The 16,277-nt window shown below is 40.1% G+C and overlaps 1 protein-coding gene across 3 annotated transcripts in view; it reads right to left on the minus strand.

Moving 5' to 3' along the window:
• PIK3C2G (phosphatidylinositol-4-phosphate 3-kinase catalytic subunit type 2 gamma) overlaps window positions 1–16,277 on the minus strand; it is a 287,677-nt gene that overhangs the window by 44,976 nt on the left and 226,424 nt on the right. For all 3 annotated transcript variants that reach the window (XM_054225048.1, XM_054225029.1, XM_054225038.1), the window contains 4 exons: window positions 15,931–16,087; window positions 11,192–11,301; window positions 2,077–2,269; window positions 1,382–1,503 (listed from right to left, as the gene is read on the minus strand). In XM_054225048.1, the coding sequence (XP_054081023.1) occupies window positions 1,382–1,503; window positions 2,077–2,269; window positions 11,192–11,301; window positions 15,931–16,087 (582 nt within the window). The remainder of the gene's footprint in view (window positions 1–1,381; window positions 1,504–2,076; window positions 2,270–11,191; window positions 11,302–15,930; window positions 16,088–16,277) is intronic.

The raw sequence follows: 16,277 nt of genomic DNA on the forward strand, positions 1-16,277 counted from the left end.
ATTCACTGGAGAGTTTCTGAGGTCTATGCGTTTCTAAAGAGAAATATATTTTCCTTCAAAGAGCTGTCCTCACCATAGGAAAAAAAATCATAAATAGGTACTTGTTAAATATTTCATTTTACAACCTAATAGCTAGCGTGCATATATCTCCAAATCAAAACTACAATTCACGCACTTTCAGTATTTAGTGAAATTCCAATTCTCTCCAACTGCTGCTAAGCAGTTCATGTCAGCTAGTCATAGTGAGTCAAACTGGAGTCAAGTAAAATCCCCTCAGGTAGGAGAATTTCTAGAATTTAATAATCTAAGGCCATTTAACTGAATGCCTTTCACAAGCTTGGGGGAGTATCAAATTTGGATCTGAAATTCATGGACTTTCATTTTGAAGTCAAACCCACGTTGTTTGTGGCTATGTACTTCAGGACAAACATCAAAGACCTTTCTACCTTTCAAGCATACCACTTGAAGCTCAGCTTGGTTTAAGTAAACTGATGGTCTTTTGGGGCAGCTTTACGCTTTATTGTAGGTTGAGCTTGAAGAGGGTCTTGTATCAGGTGAGTCAGCATGACTATTTAGGAGAGGACTACTTTGTCCTCAGTGGTGTGTGCAGTGTAATGTATATGATACTTGTAGAATACATAACTCCACTTGTATTACCAAAGCCATGGACAATCATTACATGAGGCAAAGCTGTTTCACACAAGACAGAAATAAACCATGGGACTCACTGTCCCTGGAAACCGTGAAGAAATAAGATAATATTAAAAAAAATATTCAAAAACATAATATTCAGAATTACTGCAACTAATGATAGTCTGTTTTTCAAGAGATACTAAACTGAATGATGTCAGGCACAAAGTATTGAGTTTTAGGGGCAGGACAGTACAGAAGATCATTTCATATTTCTCAGCTGGGGAGTATGCGCATCTTTTTGTAAAAAGGTTGATCTCGCCTGCCAGTGTCAGAGATTGGCTTGTTTCTGTTCTGACCCAGTGTGAACAATCCTATATTGCTTTAATATATGGATTTTGCTATGAGTTTTGATCAGCATCACGCAGAGAATAAAAACTGTAAAAGGCCCTATCGTGCCTTTAATGAAGTCAGTATCACTTACCCTTTGATTTCAGGAATAGCTGTGTCAGGCCCAAGCTGTTCCCCCCTTCTCCCATTAAAAAAAGAACAATAAAACATATAAAAGTCAGATTGCCACAATGCTCTATGATTCAGACTCCTCTGGGGCTGAATAGAAGGCTTGATAGGATATGTTGCATTGCCTTTGTGTTTCTAAAAATATGTCTGCCATACATTTTCTCACATTTTTATCTGTGCACAGAGAGAACCATTTAACAGCAGAATAACAATCGCTAATATGCTGCCTTACTCTGGGAGGGCATGTGATGGAAGTTGCTTCTGGAGATGTCTGTGAAGTTTTGAGAACTGGTCGAATGATTTTTCCACAAAAGTGACCACGTTGCAGGTTTGCACCACCTGGACTAGATATAGCTGTATTGGGGAAAGGGCAGAGGCAGAAAAGTGAAATGATCAGAGAGTCACATTACAAAAAAAAAAAAAAATGCACAAGAGAAAATATAGGGTGATTTTTACAAAGAAAAACCTTTCTTTAATGTAGTGCCAAGTGCCAGAGAATTCAGTTTGTAATTTATAGTCTTTGCTGCACAGAAAGAGAAACTTGCCTGGGTTGCATACAACTCAAACACTGAAAGATCACTACAGTGTGTGAAAAACTAATAATGCACCATTAAGGCATCATATAACAGCCTCCGATTTCTATTAGGCTTCCTAATTTTATGCCATGCTTTCCTTCTGGATGCTTTAATTAGCTCTTGATTTATTTTTCACTATAGGGCATGAACTGTTCTCCTTAATGGCTCCCTGCTAATGGCTGTCTGCCTGGTGTTCTTTCTCTCTGGTAGCTCATTGCTTATGGCACTGCTGTTCATCCTGTGATCCTTTTAATGTGGCACAAGCACTTCTTCTATAAAGGAGGAGGGAGACTCACAGAAGAGTCCTTAAAGATCAAGGTAAAGGAGGGCAAGCAAAGAACATAATACATACGGAGTCAGACTTTTTGTTGAAGCCCAAAATGGTGGCTCTTGCGATTGACTTCTCTGCATCCAGCATCATCCATTCTTGGGGGACAGTCTCTGGAGCTGGAGGCTTTGCAGAGCCTGTCATTGACATCTGTACGAGCGTGTGGATCAAGTTATTGAGTTTAACAGGGAAGCACTCCAAACTTTCCTTTATCTTCCTGAAGAGCAAACAAACAGAAGAGGCGCTATTTAAGCATCTGCTTTGTTTACATTTCTTGATCCTTGCCTTCATGGATGCAGGAACCAAAAAACCCCAAATCCTAAAACCAACCTCACATGAACACGTACCCCCAGACACACCAGTCACTGCCGTTTGCAGCAGTACAGCATATCCAGCCTCTCAGCTCCACTGTTTAAAGGAGTGCTCTTGCCATAGCCTGTCTCATGGCTTGCACTGGGGTAGTTTCACGAGCTGGATATCATCAGCTTGCTTTCGGACAATAGAGATGGACAGAACATTTCCATGTCTGTTTTGAGGAATTACAGGGTAGAACAACATGTTTTCAACAGCTAGGGGAGAGTGCCCTAGCACTTTGTTTTTGGTTATACTAACCTCACATGGGCTTACATGTGTTTGCACAAGGATCTTGCATCCAATTTGCAATTCAGCTGCGCATGATGTGTTGCTAAATCCTCTACCCAATTCTTAAAAGCTCTATCCCTGTGGAGCTGCTTAAGATGAAAAAAAAGACAGACAAATTTTCTCCCCCTATCTCTCTCCATCTCATCCTTGTGCAAGGGGAGGCAGAACACTTCTGATTTCCTAGAATTTTAAGATCATTCATCAGAAAAGACACAATAGATAAAAAATAACTAGATACACATGTAGATATGTACTGAAAATGTGTTTTAACATCAAAGTGAACTCGACTTGAGAAATAACACTGCAAGATAATCACTGGTCTTTGAAGAGTAAGATGCTGTACTCATTAGAAAATACTTACCCTCTTGAATTCAATTGCTGATTAAGAGCTATTTAACTTGTGATGCTAATTTTTTTTTTCTATTTCCCTGCTTACTTCTACAGCTCTATTCTAGATAGGTTCTGATGTTATAGGACAACTACGCATTAGTTTCAGTCCATATGGCAGCAATCCTTTACCAAATTGTCAGGGTTTTTTTTTTTTCCTTTTTTTTTTTTCCTTCTAGTTTTGGACTACATCTAACTAGCTTACAAGGGCTGACAATACCCTTAACCACCTTCATCATTCCCTGTTTAAAGCTGAGCAAATGCCTCACCTGTCATTTAAAATTAAATGCTTATTCATGGGTTTCTGTGGATTGGATTGCATAGTGCAATCAATTGAAATCAACTCCATTCATCGTATTAGCCTAATTTTCATGATCTCAGATGTTCTGGATAAAGTGTGTAGCTTCATAGTTGCAACCATACCAAAAAGAACATTCTACCTGCACATAGCTCCCCAGCTCACCCCCCAAAATTGAAATTTCATTCAAAACACTGTGTGAATTTATCATACACCAATTAGGCATACTAAGGTATCTCTGAATTGATTCAGTCAATTATCTTAATTATTAATTACATTCTCCAGAAACAGATACATACAGACTATTTAATAAATGACACAAATTAACATTCAAATGGAAAACAAGAAAACAAATCTGATTTCAAAATATTAGTAGAAAATCAATTCAGTGCTGATTAATTAAGTTGCATCTGTGGTGAACTTTTTCTTTTTAACTTGCATGTATTTAATTTAATGTCTAGTTTAAACACTTCCTAAATCACTGAGACGTGATTTAGGTTATAGAACCTGTTAACTGGGCCGTATTATAGAAAAGCAGTTAGGGAATTTGCAATATTACTATGAGGCATATTAACTTTGTAGCTAAAACCAGTGCATTTTAATTCACATAAAGCAGGCTTCTGCTTACAAACTAGTATTAATTCAGACATCATCACTAAGCAGAACAGCTGATACCAGAATTCCACTATTTAAACAATTCAGTATTTTAATGGCTTGTTGTTCTTTCCATGGGTCCATTAAGCTTCTAAAATGCTTTTAACACTCAGATTGCTAATCATATACTTTAAACCTAAACAGAGGCTTTTATTGTCATTGTTGCAGGTTTTCTCTGTGAGTTATTTTAAATGATTACATTTAAAATAAAATAAAAGCAGAAGTATAAGTTGTTTTAGCCCTCTCTCAATATCCTGTTTTCTCTGTATGCAGTCCCCTGTGTAGAATAGAAAACATTAAGCAAACCTTATGTCATGTTATCAACAAAGAATTGAAAAGGCCTCTTTGCTATTCTGATGACATCTCAGAACGCGTCTTCACAGCAAGGTAGAACAGCTCTGGTTACGGTTCTCTGCACTTTCTTTCAAGGGCAAACTGGCTTAAGGAAACCCTCTTTCCCGCAGCCTCCCAAAAGCTGGTTGTTAACTATGTATGGAGCAGTGAGGTACAACAAACCCTTACCTTTTTTAATTTTGCAGTTTATTTTTGGCATGGATTAGTTCACTGACCCAGTTTATCACATTGTGGCATCTGATTCCCCTTTCTGTTAGCATTTTTAAAGTTCATCCTAAGGATCAGTGGTGGAACTTTCTCCTTGAACTCTCCAAAATCCCCATACACCTTCTTTTCTCTACAGCCACATTAAGTCTAGCCATAGGTGAGGAAGCTGATAAGGTCAAGGGTATTTGTTGCTGAGATCCTCTTGCTCCCTAGGCCATTACCATCTTTGCCTGTGCCTAAAGCTGACTACTTCTTAGAGATGGCAAAAAGTTTCTGAGTTATTTCAGAGCTCTGGTAGCCCAAGCTGCCTAGAGAATTAGTGTCTAATGGTCTATAGAGGGAAAAACTGAAGTGACCTATACGAAGGGCATCGAAAGCACAGGTTAATCAGAAGAAAACAGGGAACTGTCATTAACTAGAGTCAAATTAATTGTGAATCACGATACTGATAACACACAGTTTTCAGGCAGAAAAATTATTTTTTTCCACATGACAATATCCGTTTACCATACAGATTGGTGTCTGACCTACTTCTCAGAGAAGTGAGTTAAATATCCAGGACTATTGAAAAATTAATAATGACTTTCCGCTTTCCACCCGCTGAACTGACTTTGAACTTCAGATTTGGCGCGCAGTCTTTGTACAGAACTGTCAAGTCACAGTATCAGGTCAAACATGCCCAGACTGGTTGACTGCTTGTGTAAACAGAGATGGATGAAAAGATTGGCTAACAATTTCAGGAGTGACTAGTGATAGTTGGTGCCTTGATTTTTAGGAAGTAGACATTTCTTATGGGACAGGTATTCTGAGGGCTGGTGCTTAGATCTTTTTGGACACACCAGCCTTTCTCTGTAGCCTTTTAAGAGGACATACATTCATTATCACTGATTAGTTATCCAGGTCTCAGTCTTGTTATACACAATAATAATTATTCACCCCAAACTTCAGAATAAATTTTTTTATCATTCTTGATGGGATCCTGCTTCTCATTTCCATCTAGGTCTAAAATAATTTAGAGTTTAATAAGCAAAATTTATTTTCATGGAATTCTCAGATGTTAATGAACATGGTGTTTCATTTATATCCAGCATTTCCATCCATGAATTTACCAGGCTCCATTTTAAAACAAGTTGGCTAGTATGCCCCCAACAGCTCTTAATAGACTTTTCCAGAACAATACTGCTTTCAGGGACAGACCTTTTCTAATTTTCAGCTACATTATTAATGGACAGTTGATATTCTTTCTGTGTACAGCAGTGATAATGCTTCAGTTTAGTATCTTATTTACAATTGTGATAGTATACGGGCAATAATCATATTCTTTTTACCCCTTAATTTGCTAGGCTTCAAAAATCCAGGTTTACTTCAGACTAATTCTGATCCCATGGTCTGAGCACATCACATGCTCTCCTGAAGCGCACCTCCCAGTCTGGTTTCTCTAATAGTCCTCCTATGTGCCTCTCCTGGGACAGAGGACATTCCTCTCCCCTGAGCTGGTGGCATGTGGGGTTTATCACAGAATCACAGAATCTTCATGGTTGGAAAGGACCCTTAAGATCATCGAGTCCAACCAAACAACCTACAATCTCTGCCACTAGAGCATGCCCTGAAGTGCCAAATCTAGACATTTCTTAAATACCTCTAGGGATGGTGACTCAACCACCTCCCTGGGCAGGCTGTTCCAGTGCCTGACCACTCTTTCAGTACAGTAATTCCTCCTGATATCTAACCTAAACCTCCCCTGCCACAACTTCAGACCATTTCCTCTGGTCCTGTCATTATTCACCTGGGAGAAGAGGCCAACACCCACCTCTCTACATCCTCCTTTCAGGTAGTTGTAGAGGGCAATGAGGTCTCCCCTCAGCCTCCTCTTCTCCAAGCTAAACATGCCCAGCTCCCTCAGCCTCTCCTCATATGACCTGGTCTCCAGACCCCTCACCAGCCTGGTAGCTCTCCTCTGGACACGCTCCAGCACTTCAACCACAGTATGAATGCCTCAAACAACATAAATTCAAGGAGGAAGTCTGTTCCTTTGAGGGACATATACTACGACCTTCACAAACTGCTTGAATACCACTGAGAGGAGTTCAGTACCATAGTTTTGCCTATGCCCTTCCAAAAGTCACCAGCTTTCACTGGTGTTTCAGTTGTTTGTGAGATTTCTAGCCGGAATATCTGCAGCCACCTGACAAACAGGGATCAGCTGATCAGTTTGAGATTAGCATCATATTATGAAAGGAGTTACTGTGAATTGTCCAGTTTTGCAGCTGCTGGCATTTGTCGTTCAGAGTGGATATGCTTGACCTGGGCAGTGACAGGTACCTAAAAACCGATTTTGTTAATATATAAATAAAGATGGCAGCTGACCCTAGCAGCACCCCGCTCAATCAGGCTGCTGAAGATATGCAACAGTGCTTCGCTGGTAGTCATCAGATCCACACTGCATCTCTTATTCATGGGCTTCTATGAGTGGGTAGGACTGCATACCGCAATCAATTGAAATCAATTCCATTCATTGCATTAGGCTAACTCTAATCCCTTAAAAATAATTTAAAATATACGTCCCTTTACAGGCACATTAAAAATGTCAGGCAGCATGCGACACCACACTGACATCTGAAGACAGTATTCTGAAGAGGAAATTTATATCCAGAGGTAAGGCGGTTTCCAGTTTCTGGTAAAACTGTGTTGTCCGGGGAAGAGGAAAGGAGGGAGGGGAAAGGATCAAATTGAGTTTCAAGGATCAAACTGAGTTCAGGGCAGATGCTGGGGAGACAGCAATGTTTCACTTGGCACTAGGTGCACAGAACTGACAAGCAAACACAGAAACTCTTGTTTAACTCTCAACTGGTGCATTGTTTATCCACGATCCGAGGCTGTGACCTTCCAGAAGGCTGTAAGCTGTGAGGCTTAACACTGCTGCTCATCAGCTCAGAGCAGTGAACTGACCCAATGTGAGAAGAACACAGCACACAAACGACACCACAGATTGTTGAACATGTCTTAAATCAAGATTGAGAGCAAAGGAATTTGGCAAAACACAGAACGCCTTACGATCCTGAAAGGGGTCAGCACGTTACAGTCCAGACTCCGGTGGCATTATTCTGTTGGCTAAAAAGGTGACGGCAAAGAACAAATTAACACTGTTTTGCCAGGAATATTTGTGACATCGTTCATCATTCCATGTTGTTTTTAAAGAACAGTAGAGGCAATGTCAGTATTATTGCTCAAGCCAAACTCAGACAATGGCTAAAAGCAACCTATTTCTACGGAAATACAGAGAAATACTGTTCTCCCATTTCCACTAGCAGAAGATTGGGGTTTTCAGCAGACACATTATATGATCGAATCTGAAAGATTACAATAACTACCTTGTACTTAGAACAAGAAATAACTTTCTGCTGGCAGCGCTTAACATTCCAATGACCACACTCCTTGTCTAGAAAAGAACTTCTTAAAAACAATAAAGTGCTTTTGGAAGTAATTAGGGAGAAAAAGGAGCTACAAATTGCGAAACGTCTGAGAGCTACTGGAAGTTGTGCTAATAATCAAAACTTTCACTTTCCGTGGCTTTCTAAGGACAGCTTGAATAATAGATACAAGAATAAGCTACAGAGTGACTAGGAGAAGTGCATAAGTGGATTTTTTTCCCACTCGGACATTTTGTGTAACAAGGAGGTAGGGAAGAATTTTTCTGAAGCACAGGAATAAAGATGATGTAGGTAATGCAAAGCTCACAAAAACCTCAATATATTAACATTCCTGGGGGCAGGTCGGAAAATGCTTATACAGAGGGGTAGGTTCTGCATGAAACCAGGTATCAGGCCATCCCAAAGTCTTTATTTTGAAAAGTGCCTGAACACATTTTTCAAAGTTAAAATACCACTAGACATGAACCCTGATGCTCAGCTCATGTTTAAACATGTGGAAATATTACTTAATACAAGTGTTGAATTAACACAAATTATGTTCAAACATTAATAGAAATTAGAATAAAGAAAAAAAAAAGCTCCAAGAGAAATGAGATCCATGGAAATTCATGAGCTAATGACAAGAGACTTTCTTCCTGCAAATGAGCATATATAATACAAATGCACCCTAAGAGTATTAAAGAACAAGATATGCACCCTAGCAATATCTGACTTTTCTACATGATACAATGATCTCTATGGACAATAACAAATCTTGTTATAACTTCACCATTTCAAAGGAAATTGGAACAATAGCTCTGGACTTCACTAAAAACATTTTAGCAGAAAACACAGTTTCAACAGAACAGAGCCTACAGCGCTGTGCAGATCTGCACCATGATGCTAATTTTGTTGGTAAGCAGGACCTCAGTGGCGTTTCCACTTTGAAGGCCTTCATGTCCTTAACATCAACCCTAACAAGAAATCTAATGGGAAGAAGGACGTGCTGGCCTCTAAGACCTACATATAGTCTCTCTGGGCTGAACAGGATTTCCTAACCCTAATATGAACCTCTACAAGGCAAAAAAGCACACCAGCAATTCTTACTTCCACAATGGTATGGAGCCACATCTCCTTCCGAGTGCCAGCTGTTATTCTACGTGTTTCGGCTAGGAGAGACTGCAGGTGAATATCCACTCTGAGGTCCCTCATTCCTTCACCCTAACCCTTCAAACACCACAAACACCTTGCCCACCTTCAAGAAAGAGTGTGGAGCTACAGCTTTGTCCTGAACCCACCCCTCATTCTTCATCTTCCAGCTAAGCAAGACTGCAGTGATATTAACCCTAACCATAACCTTAGTCCTACCCGAAAAGCATACTGATCCTTTCCACCTCCAGAGGAGCACTGGGCACTAGCTCTGAGCTTTACATGACACTAATGCAATTTTCACTCTGAAGACTCACGTTTCCCTTTTTGTTATGTATATCCTAGCCTTTTTTCACTAATTTAATGAATTGGGTTTTTTACCCATGAGAGACGGACACAGCCACCCAAACTATTTGACAGAATCAAGATTTCAACAATTTAATTAGAAACTGCATGTTTCCTATTTGAACTGGAAATAGAAGTCTGTAATTTGGGAACGTGTGAAATTTTAAAGGAAAGGATAAGGTAGGAGTTAACCATAAATGTGAAGCTGTAATTAAATTTTAAAATAAAACAATCTTGCTATGGGGCAAGAGTGAAAGCGTATGAAGAAACAGGTGTTAAAGGAGAAGGAACTCAGTGTTCTCCTGTCTGTAAAGTAATGAAACAATAGGGTTTTTTGGAGAAGTCCCTCTCTTTTTCTTCAAAGAAGGGTCTTCCTTAAACTCTCTAGGTCTCTGTTCCAGTCTTCTCCAAACCTGCTGCCTCAGTTTCCAATTCTAATACATGAAAAGGAGACATATAAACAACACAATACAAATTGCCCAAAATCTTCATATGGGCCTCCGTAATAGTAATGAGACTGGCTCAGCTGCTCCAGTTCAAGCTTTCATCTAATTTATTCACAGCAATGTGCCCTCTGGCTGTACTGAAGGGTAGGGGGGAATTGCTGTTGCAGTTTGCAGCGGTGCAGAGAACTGTGCTGCCTTACGGGAGTGTCCTTTAGGGCTCTGAATTTGAAAGGAGCCCTTCACTAGGAGTCCAGTGCTGTGAACTGGATGGATATGTGCCCTGCACTTGCACCAGAGGAGGAGCTTGCTTTGCATGGGTATGTGGTGTCCAGGGTGCATGAATTCATAGACTGTACTTTGGAAATGATTCTGCCAGGACAGGCTCTGAGAGGGACATTTTTTCTCATACTGTGCCTAGAATGGGAAGGTGAGTTTCCAAATCCAGACAGTCTCCACTAGCCTTTCTAAAGCATCATCACATCAGCAGTTGGAATTATATGTAATGCAGTGTTCTGACCTGAAAGGATCAGGACTGAGGGTTTCAAACTGATTTTGTGCACATCATTCGCAGGTCCTCATCAATAATCCCCGGTTATTATCACAAAGAAGTGAAAAGTTTCATTATCCTAACACAAATCAAGCTTTAAACATACCTATACGTACATACAATGCTTCTCTGTGATAGATCTGGTAAGTGCTTAAAAGCAAGAATCAGTACCATACTGCAGATGGAGAAACTATGGCTAACAGAGGGTAAGTAACTTGCCTGAGGAAACACAGAAGGCCAAAAAAAGAACAGAAAAGGAAATAAAATGCAGAAATTCCAGGTCCTCACTCGGTCCATTAACAAGTTGAACCTCTTTATTCAGTCCAAATCCTGTTGCATGTAGCCACTGCACTTAAAAGCAGAGAGGAAAGCTAACTAGATAATAAGCCAGGATGGTTTCACTATCATAGTCAGAGAAATCTCTAGGCACTGAATAAGCAACTTCTTACAAGTGTACCACAAATGCACAACTGTTTCTTCCAGAAATTTGAGGAGATTGGTTATAACATGCATAATGAACGGACTTTTTTAAAGTAAACATGTGAAGACCAATTATCCCTTTGTGTAATTTCACTGATTACAACCTCTTAACGTAACAGAAAAAGTGCGCTTTTTTTGTTGTTGTTTCTTCGTTTTTAATTTGACAGTTTTGCTTCATGCCTGAAGGAGATAACGTTTCTGGATTATATTCTGCTTTTACCTTGTAAAATAGCTTGTAGCCTGGAGGTCTGAGTCCTGAGGACGGAGGTTATCATACACATACTTCAGATCCCGAATGCTGTTTAGCTCGGGCAATCCTGCATGCAGCATCTTAAAGTAAAGAAATATCATTAGTCCGCTGTTCTGTTGAAAAGAAATTTAAACGAAATGGGGCTAACTGAGAAAAGAAAGGTTTTAACACTGAAAGGTCTTCTTGTAAAATACAAAGTTTTACTGATCTGAAAAGTTGTTCTGATGCCAGAGCAATGCCTGCAATACTAAAGCAAATATATTGCATTGTAAACCTTCACACTGAGGTACCAGAAAGAGGCATGGGTCAAAATCAACGATCCATTTTAATTATTTATTTTCTCTTCGGATACCATAATGTGTGCATTGCAAAGCTTCCTTCATAGCCTTCTAATGGTGATAAAGGGAAGGCGACCAAATTCAGCCCACCCGAACAATAGTAACCACATTTCTGTTATGTCCACAGTGTTATCGTAGTCCTAATCCAATTTAGCGCAACATCGCTTTCGCATTTTTAAGTACTGATTCCACCATTACTGCTCTGGACTCCTCCTGCAGAGGGATTGTAGGTTCACTCCCTTTACAGTCAAAGGTTCCTCTAGACTTTGATTCATACCAGGAGCCCTGGTTTGGGCTCTGAGAACTGCCCTCTGGAGAGGATATCATTCTGCATCGATGGGGGGAAGGAGCTGTTCTAGTTAGTTGGCCAAGTTAGGTTCAAAAGACAAATAATGCAAATATTCCCCTTGCAAAGTAACACGAGTAAGGTACACAACTGAGTGCGTCCAACTGCCCACACAGCTCTCTCCAGGCATTTTAAAATGTCAACCACAAAAATCATTTTGACTCACTTCAAAACCTACTGATTTTTCCCAACAATCACAGCAAGTTGAGAGTGATGCTTTGTGTGTAATGGAGAAAAAATCGCTCCTTCACATTGCTCAGAAGGAAACGTATCTGAATTTGCAGTCGCTGCTGTGCATTCTTCATTGATATTTACGTCTAGTTCAGACAGAAAGACCCACTGAGTTTTGCGGATAACAGCAAAGAAGAAAAGAAGCACTGCTTTTATTTTAAGGTTTTGTTCTGAGATTAATAGAGTAAGGGGAAAAGAGATGGGGGGGTATTTTCTTTATTCCTTCAAACCTTCTCAATATTTTTAAGTCAAGTTTCAATATTTTCTTTTTGGCATTTTGATGCCAAATGTTGCTTCATATCTGACCCCATTTATACTACCACTGGACAGTTAGACTGCTATCTCACAGAGTTCTGGCTAGCAAGGAGCACAGACGCAGAAAGCTCAATGAGGTGAATTTAAGTGAGTTGAGAGCAAGGACAATAACAACATTCAGCACTTAAGGACACACAATGCTATTTATCTGTATGCCTTCAACCTGTTTATAAAACATCGTAACAACTCCTGTCCCCTTAAAAAAAAAAAGACAGTTGTTGCAAAGGCAAATTAAGCTTCTTGCCCTGCATTAGAAAAGGGAACAATGACAGATATGAACATAATCTGAATGATCTGTAGTGTAACTGAAAAATAGGAATTTTTTAGGCCGTCTGCATTTCAGAAGGTAGAAAACCATTTGAGGAAGAAAAAAAAAAAATGTATTTAGCTGGGCAGTACCTACACAGTGCTTGGCTGGCTGCAACAGGGTCCTAGAGGCTTATTATACTGCTTCATCCCTCTTGCTCCACATAGCATATCTTTCATGTTTCCAGTCCCCTGATGGAGGAGGCTTCTGAACACTGTGTCTAGGGATACTGGATGCTAATCAGACAAGACATGTTCAGAAAACAACTAAGGTCACCTAGGGCAACTCAAATGTCACTAGATGCCTAAGTTTAAGTGCCTGCATTGCTCCCATGGTTTGGCCACATGTATGTCTTGACCTACCACACTTGGTTATCCCAGGCCTTCTGACTCACCGAGTGGAGCTGCCTACGCTCTCCTCGGGCTTGGGTTCAGAGCTGGTGTGTGACGCTCAGCCCACCCCCCCAGGAAAAATGAATAGTTCTGGCATATACTTTCCATGCATTAGACCTCCAAAACAGGGGTGTTTTCCTAATCTTTTTTTCCCAAATGGTGTTTCTGAGTTGTAGGAGGGTGAAATGACTTGTGTAGGCACACAGGATTCTTGAGTCTTAGATCTGCTCTGTCTAGGTACTGTCTCCTGGTTTTAACTTTAACGTCTTAGCTCAACCTGTTTCTCATCACAACAGAGGCAAGTGGATCAATTACTTGCTGTCTAGTGTCACCTCTAAGCCCCTTTTAATAATTTTCTACCTGAAAAAATCTTTATAACAGTAATGGATTTTTCATTTATTTTTTAAACTAGTCAAAAGGTTTTTGTGTCCTATGATCACCCTCTTTTATAATACTTCACAGCAATTCTTTAATGAGAGCAAAGCTGATGAACTACAGGCATTTACACAGCTGAACTCTGCCAGCAGACTCCTGGGTCTCCCACAGATGTTTCTGCTTTTGAAAGTGATGGAAACTTCATGGATTATTTCTTACTCCCAGTAGCAAATGTCAGTGCGGTTCTAGAAACAAGCTGCTCATCACCAAGAAAAAACATTAAGTCCCAAACTGGGCCAAACCCCCAAAATTGTTCATAATCACAGTTTGCTGGAAACCACTAGCAGTTATTGACCATCCAGAGCACAGTTTACTACTCCTGTGAAGTACTGTACTTTTGGGAAATTGCCTTATTGTTCAGATTTTTTAACTATGGTTTATAAATAACAACTCAGAAAACAGAATGTGGGAAGGAAAAATTAATGATGCAGATTTCCAGATAGTGAGAGAAATCTTAGACTGTCATTGATACAAATAAGCAGTGGCTAGTTTATCTTGCCCCTTTGTGATAACATCTGATATTTTGCATGGAAATAAATTCAAAGTGGAACTTCTTCACGGTCTATTTAGTTTTCTAGAAATGACCTATGTAACTAAAACATTTCGATACTTAACAGTTTCTGACCAACATCCCGTTTTGAGTGCAGAACCAGACTCACTCTTCCAAACATCACTGGCAAAAACAAGGCGCTCACAAGCTTGTCTTGTTTGTTTAATTTCCTTGTGATGTGAAGTGCTCATCGATGGGGTGTGAGTGCGCTGACAGTTATTTTTCAATTATGGAATGTAACACAATTGACTGAACTGCAGCCCACTGACAAATGTTAATATTAAATAAAACATATCTGTAAGCTGACTTTCAGCTCAGCACTATTTCCTCTGCGTAAAGATCAGCAGAAACAAAAGAAGATGCAGCATGTCCTGAATATAGACAAACCCGAGCTACATTCAGGCAGAGATAGCTAGTTATTTCAGAGCTCCTGCCAGGAACATTTTCCTAACGCTCTCTCTCTATTATCCCTGAGTAATCTAACATCATTATCTCTGCTGATTGCAGAAAAAGGGACTGCACTGGGGACAAGGAGGTGGGCAGAAGATGTAGCTATATTTGCAGCATGAGGTTTTAGGCGACCTGTTCAGAAATGCACAGATTACTGCTGTGGATGGGGGAGCATGGGTGCTTCTGAATTTTCCAGAGGGTCTTTAACTTAAGACAGTGTCTCCTACAACCGCACTGCTTTCAGCCAATATGGTTACAACATACTGGGGCAAAATTACACTTTATGACAGGGTTGCAGTTTCGCCGCACCTTCGTGACTACTTAGAAGGAGGGCTAAGAGATCTGGGGCAATCCTTCCTGCTTCATATTGGCAAATCACAAAATGTACCACTGCATAAGAACCCATGGAACAGACAGAAACAAGACGAGCAAATTCTTGCCATTTCTCCCCTCCCCGCTGCAGAGGTTGGAGAGGTCAGAGCAGTGTTACAGAGCAACTTCTTGGCTGCACCCCAACCTCAGCAGGGGTTCTGTTCACAAGGTTATGTAGATTTTTTCATGTGCAGACCAGTCACCTAGGTTTTGCACAGGGCATAAGTTTTTGATTAATATCTTAGCCAAGCAACTTAGCAAATATGAGTTAATTCAAAATTCTCATTTTACCCACGAAGGCGGAAAATCATTAACCTTTCACACACAAGTAAATAGAGGCATAAAGGAGTTACGGAATCTGCCAAAGCACGTGAATTAGTAGGAATACTTGAGGGATAAAAACTCCTAGAAGTATTAAAATCCTATGCAAAAGGATTTTCAAAGCCGCGTTAATATGGGTAGTGCTCCTTCTTTCCTGTGTTTGCCATTCTCAGAACGGTGGAGAGTGTGGAACGGTGCAAAAAACCACTCTAATGGAATCGCTGTGAACTGCAGTGCTGCTAGGTACTGTCACATCACTCACTCTGTGAAGTATTTAGTTTACTTTCTCTTGCTGTAACCATGAACGAGATCAGTAAATGATTGCTTGAAGACCTACAGAAAAAGGGCTGAGTGAAATTCCTCACTGAAACTTGTACCCGGCTTCTTCTGCAGTTTTCTACTATTTTGTAACAAAGAACGCATTAAAGAAAAGTAAAAAAAAAAAAAACCAAGCAGCTTAGCTTTTCTTTTCTCAGAAATTAGTACTGAAATTGGATAGTTTCTTTGCACAGGAAGGGCCAGCACTAATATTTCCAGCAGAGCAGCTCGTACCTCTTCAAATCACAGTGCTACTGGAGGCAGCAGAGAAGTCGTAAAAGGGAAGAGGACACCAGAGGAAATGGATTTTCGGTTTCATCCTCAAAATTCTTACCATCTCCAGCAGGTTCAAGAGTAACTGGCTGTGTTTCCTGACTATATTATAAGCTCGACAACAAAGCTCCACAAACTCTTGAAAACGCTGCGGGTTTTTTCCACCTTCTGTGATGAAATACTCCATCTCTGATGTGAAGATGAAGGGAGCTCGGTCCCTTGAAAAAAGAACAATTACATGAGAAATTTCACAGAAAATAGCAAATCATGCAAGACGGTTAACATTTGTAATTCATTATTCACATTTGTTTCTCCAGTATTACCTTCCTCATTATTTCACCTCTCCCTTCCTCAATGTGGACACCTCTATTGCTCTCCCTAGTGTCACTGACTAATTGGGGGAGAGAC

This window comes from Rissa tridactyla, chromosome 1 (assembly GCF_028500815.1).
Source record: "Rissa tridactyla isolate bRisTri1 chromosome 1, bRisTri1.patW.cur.20221130, whole genome shotgun sequence".
In the NCBI taxonomy this organism is placed as follows: Eukaryota; Metazoa; Chordata; class Aves; order Charadriiformes; family Laridae; genus Rissa; species Rissa tridactyla.